General features: G+C 32.4%; 1 protein-coding gene and 1 long non-coding RNA gene across 9 annotated transcripts; both read right to left on the reverse strand.

Annotated features, from left to right (window-relative positions):
• Positions 1-1,270: 1,270 nt before the first annotated feature.
• Positions 1,271-5,471, reverse strand: LOC146951264 (Homeodomain-like superfamily protein). Its single transcript, XM_085747230.1, has 3 exons — positions 5,009-5,471; positions 2,603-2,811; positions 1,271-2,063 (listed from the first exon to the last, which is right to left on the reverse strand). The coding sequence occupies exons 1-3, from the start codon at positions 5,310-5,312 to the stop codon at positions 1,533-1,535; spliced, it is 1,044 nt and encodes a 347-aa protein (XP_085603356.1). The 5' UTR covers positions 5,313-5,471; the 3' UTR covers positions 1,271-1,532.
• A 1,233-nt stretch (positions 5,472-6,704) lies between these two features.
• On the reverse strand, positions 6,705-12,762 carry LOC146951265 (uncharacterized). 8 transcript variants are annotated; one of them, XR_015027853.1, is made up of 8 exons: positions 12,526-12,762; positions 11,850-11,942; positions 10,789-11,752; positions 9,761-9,834; positions 8,541-8,636; positions 7,750-7,969; positions 7,454-7,650; positions 6,705-7,177 (listed from the first exon to the last, which is right to left on the reverse strand). It is a non-coding gene; the product is annotated as an uncharacterized LOC146951265 (long non-coding RNA). The 8 variants fall into 8 exon arrangements; XR_015027850.1 differs by having other exon boundaries at positions 9,791-9,950; XR_015027849.1 differs by having other exon boundaries at positions 9,761-9,950.
• Positions 12,763-13,240: the final 478 nt, after the last annotated feature.

A 13,240-nucleotide genomic window follows, 5' to 3' on the forward strand; every position in this document is an offset into this window, starting at 1 on the left:
GTTATTCTTCTTTTCTGGCACTGGCAGCATCAATTCTTCTACTAATAATCATCATCTTCAGAAAGTATCCACTGATTTTATTGAAAGCAGCTATCTATCATTGCCCACTAAACCCAACTTTTGTTGTGTCCATCAAAATTTTATCCAAATGCATTGATCCCTTGTTTGCAAACCTGGAAAACGAAATGACCAAATAATAATAATAATTGGGGCACCAGCATAGACATGATGATTGATGATACAAACAACACTCCTAACCAACAAAAGTAACATTCAATGAACCTTTTGATAGAGGATATATCCTAATCCTGTTGCATCCTTTTTGTGTCTCTGTCTGTGTTTTGCATCCAAATGCATGTAATAGTTTGCATTTTCAAAAGATACGAAAGAGGTCGATGCGATACGGTCCTATATTGTTAACATTAGATATTTTCTTCTTTTTTTGAATAAAGCAAACATTAGATTAGATATCTATACTCTGTCACAGTCATACAGATAATGCAAATGATTGGCAAGCTTTGATATTTCATAAATCAGAATCATGATGATTAACAAAGCAAGCACCTTGGGGGTAATCAAGTTTCGCAAACTGGGTTTCGTTAGAAGATTGTACAGACTTATGTAAATTCCAAAACCTCATTCACTTTTGGCAGTAATCTCATCTGATGCTTTTTTGTTGAAACATATCACCCCCCCTCATTATTTTTATTTTTTTTGAGAGGATATCATCTCTTTGTTTAATATTTTGCATGAGATTAAATAGTAATAATGAACATTTTTTAAAATGATAAATGATTGGATACAAATTTAATCCACTAAAATGACAATTACTTTGAATCAGAGAAGCGGGTATTTACAATATATATGCTAATCAATTATATTATTTTCTCTAGATGAAGCTAATCACTTATTCATCTTCTCATAAACCAAACTACAGGAGTACTGATCTCATCTCACATTTCTTCTAACATACTCATTTTTTGCCACCCTGTCTCTCCCGGGGGCAACCAACCCGGATCGACTGAGAAGAGGCAGCCCAACGCTGATCCAACCCAGTTAACTATGGGTACAAATTGGACTCATGTGACTTACCGAGGATATATGGGCTTGGTTAGCCCAATTATACAACTATAGAAGAAGATGGGGAAATTAAGAGTGTCGTTTTGATTTAGTCATCTGCTGATTTGATTTTGAGAATATCAACTGAACGGGGCATCATCCAGGAGGACGTTGCAGGAAGAAAGAATACATGGTGTTGGGCAGCCAACAATTATAGCCAAACCGAGAGGAACATGGACCTCTTGGCTATATTTGATTATTTAAACTTGATTTTTGTTTACAGTTAGAAAGAATAAATATTTGCCAAGAATTGATCTAACCTGAGCTACATAACACCATGTGACTTCTTACTACTTAGAAGTTAAACACTATGGCTTAGAGAAAACAAAAAAAAAAGTTATATATTATAGCACAAATGAAAGATGGCCAAAAGAAGGCTTAGTTACTACTGTCTTCACCATACTTTGAAAGCCTCAAACTGCTTGAATGGCGTTGTTCTTGCCACTGTTTAGATCAGAACCGCTAACTGGAGCATTTGCATGGAATGCTGATTGCCTTGAGGGCTCTCCTAACAACTTCAAGGAAAGGGGGGAAGGCTCTCTATCAAGAGCCTGTGTTTCCCCAATGCTCAGATGAGACATTCCCACAAGTTCATCAACATTGACAGGTTCCTTTGGAATGACTGGTATTGGCTTGAGGACCTGATGATACGATGTCTCTCCTTTGTTGACTTCTTCAAAGGGAGCTCCAATTGATGGCCATATGGAAAATGAGGCAGGTAAATAAGGTGGGAAGAATCCTTGCGTCATTGGTGTGAATCCATTTGATCCCATTGTAGTCTCATTGGCCTCTTCTACATTTTCTTCAGATGTAGCTTCCATTGGTTCATATTCTGACTTGAGAGACAGATTTAGTGATGGTTGTGATTTTCCATTACAAGGTTGTGAGTTCTCAGAAGGTGGAAGTAGTATTTGCTCTTCTGGCATCGAAGTTGAATCTGGACACTGACATATCATTTCAAAAAATAAAAAAGTTAATAAGATAGGAAAATGACTACATAATACTCAACAAACATAACTCATAATAAAAAATTCAATATCCAGTTACAACGAGGATGAACCCGTTTATGGTAATTAGCAAATAAAGGCTTCAGTAAATGTGTCACTATAATTAAAAAAAAAATAATCTTTTGTCTTACGAAGCAAGAACTATTGTTGAGAAACTCAACAGAGTCAAGGCATCATCATGCTCTGATAAATATGAAAGACTATCTCAACAGATTTCTCTAGTAGTCTAGTTTATAACTGTACTCTGTTTATATGGATTCAAGCCAAACACACCAAGGTATTTTCTCAAAACATAGATAAAAAATATGTTATGGTAGTGATGATAACATATATATTGCTTATAAGCTGGTGTACTGGTGTTAATAAGGATAGGAGGACACTTTCACTCTCTATCAGACAATATATATGTAGCAGACATACGTATGTGTCTGCATGAAGATTGCTCAATTAGAAATGATGAATGAATGAATACTGACCACATCAGGAGCCATGTCGAAAAGACTGGAACGTCTCTTCCTCCTGGTAGCATTACTCTGTCGGATAAAGTACTTTTGTGCATGACTTGCTACTTGAGTAGGGGTCCTTGACACAACAAAATTACGTGCTATCCCTCGCCAGTCTCCTTTGCCTAGCTTTTGGAGACCAACCAAGAACAATCTATGTTCTTCCTCAGTCCATGGAACACCTAAAACATACAAAAGGACAAATTAAATAAACTAATCTAATCAACAAGAAAAAAGGATGCTCGGCCTGCTTAATGAATCAACAGTCTTTGTTAAAATGCAACAATCCGATGCAGCAACTAATCTCCTCGAAGACATGGTAAAGGAAAAACAAAGTTGAGAGGCTTTAAATAAAATAGGTAAGTAGCAAAGTAGCAGCCTTCTGGATTATGAATTAAAGGGATTAGAACCTTATATCCTTGTTACAAAAGTCACAGCTTTCAAGCAAATGACAAATCCCCAAAAAATGGCACCAAATTAAACTATGGCTTGTAGAATATAAAAAATATATAAATAGTAACAAAATGATTTGACAATTAAAAATTACAAATATTTGTGGCATTTAGCCCTTAATTTTTCTAGTAAACTAACAAAACAAATGAGTATGACTGCTTTAACAAGGGGATAAAAAAGCTAGGGACATGATTCAGCAACCTGTATTAAAGCCAGACACAACAGTTACCCCTGTTACACTAAGTTTTTTTTAAAAAGACCACTGTTACACATAGTATTTAGCTGCCAAACTGATCATAATACAACTGATATGTACAGCAGTTTGCCACATTTTATAAAAACTTAACAATACACGTAATTCTTCTAACAGAATAATGAAGATGTTCAACATTTTTTTATCTGCAAGATATTAAATATGTTTACTACTCTATTTAATAATTTATGTACTTAACATATAATATTTCTCAAAACCTGAGTACATTTAAACATGGAAAGGCAAGTTAATCAAGCAACAAACTCTTGTCTGGAGACCAGTAACTTTCAAATAGTAGATTTGCTTGTTATAGTGAATTGCTTAAACCTCAATATAAATTCCAGATATTAAACCGTTTTCCACCGACACCCCCGTGTTGTTTGTGGAAGAAAGCATAAAAATCATACATCTAGGTGTATATACTCCTTCTGTTCTATTCTTTTTTAACTGTCACTTTTGTAGAAGAATTTTTATTTATACCTATTTTCCGTTTTCAAAGTTCAATACAACATTATTTTTTCAATAATACTCTTCACTATTTATTGCACAGAGAAATAAGTGGAATAAGATAATATACAGTTAAGTATTGGAAAAAGACATATAATTACATAAAGAATAACAAAATTTAATGGTTGTTTTCGTATATGTAAATAACTTTAAAATGACAACTAAAACGAATTGGGGAGTAGTAAGAGTTTGTTTGAATTGACTTATTTGAGTTTATTTACCGACATGAGTTTGTTTGGGAGAACATATTGAAAACCGCTTATGATATGTTCATTAATTGTTTTCAACAAACCAAACAATTAGGCTCAAGTGGTTGATGAACTTCATCAAAGGACAAAACCAGAGTTCGATTCGTGGGTTGAACAATTCTTCGCCAAGCTATACTTACCTCAAGGCCGAACTCCAAAATACTAGGGTCCTTCCCCGGGGAACCGAGGGGTTAGCGGAAGAAAAAAAAAAAAATTCAACTTACTTTCATAAGCTCTTCAGGAGAGGTTATGAAAACAGTTTATAGATTATGAAAATTGTTTATGACAAACTTATAAGTTGCAAATTAAGTTATCCAAACTGGACCTAATTCGTACCATACCAACGTAAACATTCCCTTGTGTCCTACTATAAATTCAACCCCTATTAACTCCAATGGTCTCAACTCTCAAAATACTAGTACCATGGATTGTACCATACGGAACCAAAACCAATGAAACAATAATGACATTAAATGTTTCATATCTATTCAAATTACTCATAAACATTAATAACATTAAATGCCGTCATTTCGTGACCAATCAAACGAAAATGTGTTCCATAAAATAAAACGTGGATACCAAAAAACCAAAACCAAAAATACCTTTCACCAGATATCAGGAACAATTCATTTTTTCCAAAATAAAATTAAAAAAAAAAAAATCATCATATTTAACTATATACATTTATGAAGTGTTTTGCGTACAAAAAATAAAAAACAATTAAGATTTCACAATCAAAGAAATTAAAAAGCAAATCCAACACGCTTATAATGTGTGGTTTTCCAACAACTTTACTTTTCGTTTGGTGCAATTAAAAAATTAATTAATCCAAGTTATTATCAACATTTTTAAATTAAAAACAAGATTAAATGCAAATAATCATGATGATTATGTTCAAAAAACAATAAAAACAAATACCTTTTTTTCTTTCGCTGCGGCGGGTAGCGAAAGCAGAAGAAGCATGAACCGGGTCATCAGACAAATAACCATCCGGGTCATGCGGCGGTTCAAAACAAGGTGAACCGGGGTTCAGCGGCGAAGAAGAAGAATGATGAAGAGCAGCGAGGTTTAGGTTCCCCATACTGGCACTTTTCTTGATGATTGATCCATCGGTTAATCTAACACCAAAAAGCTTCACCCCGCCGGCAGCGGCGGCGCTTCTCGACGGACATGTCCGTGAGTTATGGCCGTTGTTGCTGCAGTGAGAGCAACGCCGAGTCATCACGAATCGCCGCCGCGGATGATGACTCGGTTGCAATGAAAGCAATCACGACGACGACGGAGGAAGAATGAGAATGAGACGAGAATAGCAACGTGTGCTATGTTTTGTTTTGATTTTGAGAAAGAGAAAGAGAAAATGGATTAATTAGAGATTAGAGATAAAAAATGATGCATGGGTTTTGGTTAATTAAGGAAAATGAAAATGAGTTTGTTTGTTTGTTTGGATAATACTACATTTTTTATCTTTTGTTAAACCTGGGGTTAAATATGGAATTATGATTTAACGTGTTAAATGGTGACGTAGTAGAACGCGGTGCATCATTCTTTTCTTTTCACATTGCAATCGCTATTTTACTCTTCTTGCTTCTTATTTAAAGCACTGTCTCACAGTTGTGGGATAGATGAGCTAGTTAATTGATAAAATTAATTGTTATATTAATTAATAAATATGAAATGACATGATTAAGGATGTAATTGAGAAGAAAAAAATATTAGTAGTATTATATAAGTTATAACTAGAACGTTATTTTTACTAGATTATTAAAAAATGTTCTCAACTACTAAATAAAATTATAAATTTATGAGAAAGAATTATTTCTTCCGTTTTTAAATACTTGTTACGGTTGCATCATGTGTATTAAAGTAATGATATTTATACAATCATTTTTTATAACTTTGAAAGAACTTTTGTACTCTCTTTTTATTTTTTTGAAGAATTGTACTCTCTTTTTATTGAAAAAACAATAGAGAAGGAAGAAAAAAAAGGAAGAGATAAAGCAAGAACACATTAAAAGTATGAGCAAAAATGTTGTTTAAAAATTATTCTGAAACGATTCTACAAATTTATTTTTTTCGTGTATTATTAACCTAAATTACTTTGATCATATTTGTTTACTAATATATAAAGACAAATGTTAATATATAAAATGTTTAAATTGGCTCAATAAATATTTATAAAATATTAACTTTTTATAATTCTTTTATTATAAATAATTAAATATATTAATGATCAAATTATATTTTAACATATGTGAAATAATCACAACATGTACATATTTAAGAGGAAAGGGGTATCAAACAAATCTAAGCTAGTCATGTGAACTTATACTATCCGTGTTAATCTTTAAAATTTGTCAAGCCAAACAAAACATCAATATCATCAATATTGAGCAAAACTTTCAAGCACTGTTCACAGTTGCTAGAAGGACTCTCAATTGCTTGCATTTAATGCTGAAGTGATAGATTATGTCTGTAGCTACTGTTCATGGCTTATTTAAATGTTGTTTAGTCGTTTTTTTAATAAATTAGAAGTATGCTTGCCATTCATGTCATTTCCGTGACAACTATTTTGTCATTTCCCATGCTTGCAGGTCTAGAAACTTAGCTGAAAGTATAGTTTAAAAAAATTCCCTCCCACAGTTAAAATTAAGTAGTATAATATTCTTCTAAATATTTTTCATAGGGGATGTCCCACCAGAAGAAAAACCTACATTACCTATGAGACTATGCACACTTCAAGGCTCTTTCTCTCCATGGCCCTTTCTCTCTCTCACGCTCCAAGGCCCTTTCTCTTCCCTCAAGTAGTATTTAAAGTCAAGAGCCTTGCCTTGCCATCACATTTTGCAGCAAATATATGCTTCTTTTTAGTTCTTCAAATAGTTGTTTTCTCCAAACCCACCAATGGTTTTGATGATGAATTTGTCTCTTCTTGCAAATCAATAATTTCAAGAGGTTTTCAATTAGCATAAGAAACAAGGCCAGAAGTCCTGCAGATCAATACTTCAAAGAGTTCTTTGGGATTACAGGTCCTCCAGATCAATACTTGAAAGAGTTCTTTGTGAATTCTCAAGTAAGCCACTGACATCTCTGCATCATAAGCCAACCAACAGAGTAAGAATGCATTTGTAATTGCCCGTTAGGGAAGTAAAATATACAAGAAGAAATAGGATTAAGAATTACAATGGGTTATAAATCAAAGTAAAAGATGGTTATACAATACTAAGAAAACGACAATGAGCAATTAGCTCATTGTACATATTTTAAATAGTTCAATAAGATCAATAAGATATGCATAAGTTTTAGGGTAGGTGTTACTCATTTATGAAAAATCATGTCAATTTTAGGCACAGCACAAGAACGAACCTATGGATGCTCAAATGTAAGTCGCACATCTCAGTTTTCACATGTAAGTCACGTGTATCAGTTTTCACCTCTGAGACACATTCAAATCCAGCCCACAAGAATAATCGCATAGGCAGCTTTTAAGGTTGTCAAATGTATAGAACACGGCGATGATCATGAGACCCCACATCAGTATTTTCCTTCCTTTTCAATTTCATCTAAAGGCTCAACATGTCATTAGAAATAATATATTAGTAAACAATTTCAAATTAAGCAAGATAAAGATGGAAGTAAATGTACATAGTAAGTGAACAAACCTGTTCAATAATGTTAAATGGCTTATACCATGTTGAAAAGATATGGGAACATTCTGGACGATAAGAACTATTAGCTCTAACATAACCCCTTCATCCAAGTTTTAACAAGTTGATGATGTAATAACATAACATAACCCCTTCATCCCCTTCATCCTTAGTGAAGGAATGCCAGTCGCCAATATCAATTACTTTGAGTGTTCAATAGCTTAACCCTCAACCACTTGAAATCAATAAATAAAATAAATAAAAAATGGCTTTCATAAGAAGCAAGTATTGATGACAGGCTTTGGAAGGTTTTAACTTTGAATGGTTTAAATATTAGCATCTAATTAATATTAACTTTGAATGGTTTTAACTTTGAATGGTTTAAATATTAGACTAAATTAACATTATCAGACATTATGTGTTAAAAACAAACTGTTGCACATAAAATCCTATTAACACAGTTCATTTTCAGGCTTCATAGCATCTTACATGAAAATGTTTGTTGTTTTCAAGGAACACCAGATTTACATTTTTTTTTTTTGCTTTCTAAAATTCCAAAAATTGCACAACCAAAAGTATAGAGGGATACTAAAATAAAGAAAGAGAACCACAATATTTGTTTAAAAAAAATCGAAATATTTTTTTTAATAGAGAGTGAAGAAACAAATTTTTATTTTTTAAAAATACCAAAAAATGGAACAAAATAAATAAATGGAAACATGACAAAAATAAAAAATCATGTGGTCATCTATAGTACGCAACTTCACATGAAAATCTTAGAAAAAACGTATTTCTTCATATGGTACCTGTCAGATCTTACTCCTCTCATAATCTCAACGTGTTGGTTCAATAGTCAACACATTCCTTTGGAGTTCTCAGGTGTTTTCATTTATCCTCTCTCCCTGCATAATATAGTAAAAAAAAAAGGAGGGGGATTATTATAAAAGCTATTACAAGAGAAAAAATTTGATTGAAGAGACAACAAATGTGAAGGAATAAGAGGGATTGTTCGCTACTACCATCACACTACTTAACCTCTTCATTCTTTAATTTTCCCATATGCAAAGGTATTCATCAAATTTCTGCTATACATCATTTTATGATTTTCATTTAATTATACATGAAGCTGGATTTTTTTTCACTAAATGATACAAAACTTATAGTACTGAAGTTCAAACTCAGGAAATAAAGTTTAAAGCTAGATTTTTTCTATATATCACTAAATCATACAAACTCGCGAAATTTTCATGCAAAGCTGGATTTTTTTCGCTAAATCATACAAAAAAAGTATTAAGATTTAAGACACAAATATAAACAACCAAAATTAAATTTTGCCAAGATCTGGCTTCCTAAAATGTTGTCGAATATACGCTAATTACTCCAAACTGGAACACGACGAACACACATAAAATAGTCTATGAGTATGATTGGGTTGGCCAGCACTGCAATATAATATAACTTATAGAAGAAAATAATAGAACTTTTGCAAGCAAAAAATAGAAGAAAATAATTTTCAGAGCTTTAGTATGATTGGGTCATGTAGGATCTTGAAGAAATTTATAGAACTTTTGCTAGAAAAATTCCCAACAGAATTAGAGACAAAAATAATATCGCTTTCTCAATGGTGAATTTTGAACTAAAGTGGAAAATAGGGAGGAAAACAATGTTAAGTACCCCTTTATATTGGAGTAGCAATTTCAAAGAAGAGAAAACACTGAATAAATATTAGCAAACTGATCAAACTAATCATCATTAACAGCTTTCTAAATGTAAAGGTATTTTATTAATTTTAGAGTCAACAGAGAAATTTGTTTGATATTGGTACTAAATAATGATGACAGTGTTCAAATTCAAATAAAAAACAGACAAAAGTTAGCATTTTTAAGTTACCCTATACTCAAACAAGTTTAGATCCAATCTGAAGAGAGTGTACAAAAGAAACTCTGTGTGTGTTTGTGTGGATATATATATATATACACACACACACACACACACACACATAGAGAGAGGGAGAGAGAGAGCTTACAAATCCAATCACCTTTATAGAAATTCTTACCCTTAGCTCAGGTAGTGTAGTTGAAATTTGTGTTCAAGCTCATTCTGCCACCAACCATAAACCTTGGTAACTTTAGAAGAACAACAAAACCAAGAAACAGATACACCATTGTTGGTGAAATTGTTGAAGCAAACACTCTTCTTTGTTCCTTCCATTGTTTCTTCAAAATGCACAATTCACCGTTGGATTACTCTTTGTTAACCGTTTGTCTTCTTTTTTGGATATTTGAAAGGTAGTTTCTTTGTTACTTATTAGATCTACCGTTGAATGTTTATTGAAGGCAGTCCTTATATTTTTAACGAATAGCCAATAATGGAAGTCCTTATATTAGTGTTTATTCACTCTTTTTTTAAATACTACAAGAAAAAATTGAAGATACATGTTTAGGACCTTTTTTAGACCCAAATTAGAGCATCATCATACCATTATTTCCATCAGAATTATGTAAAAATGTATTTTTTTTTTCACTGAATCATAAAAGTTAAAATTCCCAAGATATTATTAACATGCAAAGTTGGTTTTTTTTCTTTCAAATAATCACTTATCACCCGTTCATAGTTAAGTAATCCATATTCAAGAAGTTAATAAATTACCATTCAAATCAGTCAGAAATAGAGCATGTAATTCTTTAGAATTCGACAAACATTAGTGTAAAGTTTAGTTCTTTGTGACCTAAAAATAGTGAGTGGAACAAACATTAGTGTAAAGTTCAATAATTTATTCTTATATTATTATGACTTATTCGATTGTTGCAACCTATATTATGAAGTTTGATATTAAGTGAAAGGAAAATATGAGGAGGACAAAAGGTAAATGAAAGGAAAATATGAGAAGTCCGAAAGGCATTTAATTTATTTCAGGTTGGTGTATACGTGTTTGTGCACAATTTCATTCCTAGATCAATTTAGATTTGTGTTAGTCTATTTGCAAGACCTGAATATCCATACAGTTCAGGAATTTGAATACAACCATAATGTAAAATGTGATGAAAGTCATACCAATTAATGAAGGCAGTGAGCATTGAAGAATCCCTTGATGTGCATTATATGCCAATATATATATGCTGCTTCTTTAGCGATAGAGTTCAGATGATAAGTGTTGGCTGCCGTCTTCTCTTGCAAAATCCATATTTTTTTTATGACGAAAAAGGGGTCACCCCCAAAAAACAAACAACAACCAATCAAAGAGATAACATGCCAGCTCTATCAGCTAGCAAAACAGTTTTACAGAAATCAGGAACAACATCAAAATAGTGAGTCGGAGTTTCTTGATTAAGCCCCCATTTAGCTAAAGCATCTGCCACTTTATTTGCTTCTCTGTAGACATGAACAATCTTGATATCTTCCATGACTGACATCAATCTAAAAATATCAGACAATAAAGTACTAAATGCACAAGACGTTATAATTCCACGCCTGAGATAATCAACTGCTTCCTTAGAGTCTGATTCAATAATAATCTGATTATACCCATTGTCTAGAGCCAATTTAATACCTTGAAAAATAGCAAGAAGTTCAGCTGTGATAATGGTACAACCTCCCAACCTCACCGAAAATGCTGAGATAAACTCTCCGATAGAATTTCGGATAACACTCCAGCATAACTTGCACTTAACCCACCTTGATTCACAGCACCATCACAATTCAATTTCACCCAATTTAAAGGTGGGCAGACCCAAGAAATCTCGGATTCCATGACCTCAGTATTTGGAGGAGAATGAGAATTTTTCAACTTACTCACTTCCACCAATTCATGAGTTCTGCGACATACCTGATTCACTAACTCACTAATTGAATTATGTGTGTTTTCAAACACAATCATGTTCCTAGCTTTCCAAACACAATCTAATGTCACCACAAATTTGATTCTCCACTCACAAGATTTATCAAGCACGTTAGTTTCTATCCACTCAACAATGTTACCTTGGATAAAACTACTTAAATTCTTGCATCCCAACAGCTCCTGCCAAAGTTTCATATCAAAATGGCAGTCACGAAAAATGTGCAAAGAGGATTCAATATCATATGATATAAGCTACAATTGCTTTTGTGTTAAATACTTCTTTGATTGGCACTCGAGGAAGGAAGAATAGACCAGTTGAGATTGTACTTTTGGAAGCTTTTATACTCAAATGCATAGGAACCTTTGCTGCCTGAAATTAAGCACAAGTAAAAAAAATCATGACTCAAGATCATGAAAGAATAACTTTTTAACACACATAATATTCTATTTTAAATTGACCGACATTCCCAAAGAAACCAAAAGTACTATCTTCCACTTAACCAAGTAACATTGTATATAATTCAACCAATACTAATTTACTTCTATCCTCTATTCCTTATCTTTTCTGTTCCTCTAGAAAAAATTCAAATATAAATATAAAGTATTACAAGACTTTGAAAAACCGATTTACCGAGTGATCTACAATATGATTCAAAAGTCAAAACAAATTGCTAAAAACTGAAATAAGGAAAAAGTAACAGAAATTATATTCATAATTTTCAACATGAAATCAAATAAAAACAAATTTTCAACATAAAATCAAACAATTGAACCCTGAAACACCAAATAAAATAAAACGCAACATGAAATCGTCACTGTATTCATTATCATTCAACATATAAGTAAACCCATCAACTTTTTCTTCACAATAACACTTAGTAGAAAGCTTAAAATTAACTTCATAACTCTAAATAGAACAAGAATAATATGAGGAATGTCATGAAAATTCATACCCACGGAGAAGAATTCCGGTGCGGTGGTCGATGGTGACGTGCCCAGATCTGAAAATAAACCAATCAATCCCACGATTTTTAGTGATGAGGATCGGAGGTTGTCAGAACTGAAGAATGAAATAACACGACGGTATCGGTCGGAGGCCATGAAGGATCGGCAAGGGTTTGGAGGAGAGAGTTTTTGTTTTTTCTTTTCTTTTGAGGAGAGATTAGAGAAAAATTAAAACAGAAAATGGTAAGAAACGGTGACATGGGTCATTTTTTTTAACTAATAGTAAAATTCGTGAATTTTTATTAGAAAGGCCACTTACGTTTTTTTTTAATGAGGTCACTCAGGTTAGAACTTTTTTTTTTAGGGGACTCAGGTTAGAACTTAGAAGAAGTCTCTAGATTTGTTTTTTTTAGTTATTTTATTTGAACATCTATTTATTTGTCAATTTAATAGACAACTTTATTTTTAGAAAGAAATGTATGTATTGACACGAAAATCAAAGTAATAGAGAGAGAAAGTAAAAATGTAATGTGAGTATGAGAGATAAAGTTGTCACAAAAGTTGTTATAAAATGGATGTACAAATATCATATCTCTTTTTTTTTTCCATTTTTTTAAGGGATAATATAGACAAAACAATATGTAGAAAAAAAAATATTATATATATTAATCAACCTATTAACTAATATATATAATTTTTTTTCCGAGATTCAAACTCTGTACC

Source organism: Medicago sativa, chromosome 2 (genome assembly GCF_051527215.1).
Source record: "Medicago sativa cultivar Bolivia chromosome 2, Bolivia_mono, whole genome shotgun sequence".
NCBI classification, from domain to species: Eukaryota; Viridiplantae; Streptophyta; class Magnoliopsida; order Fabales; family Fabaceae; genus Medicago; species Medicago sativa.

What these genes read in the sequence shown, in the direction of transcription:
- LOC146951264 (XM_085747230.1), bottom strand. Translation starts at nt 5,312, where the DNA reads ATGACTCGGCGTTGCTCTCACTGCAGCAACAACGGCCATAACTCACGG. An exon ending in CCGCAGCGAAAGAAAAAAAG is followed by an intron (nt 2,812 to 5,008) that starts GTATTTGTTTTT and finishes TGTATGTTTTAG; the next exon opens with GTGTTCCATGGACTGAGGAA. An exon ending in TCGACATGGCTCCTGATGTG is followed by an intron (nt 2,064 to 2,602) that starts GTCAGTATTCAT and finishes ATGATATGTCAG; the next exon opens with TGTCCAGATTCAACTTCGAT.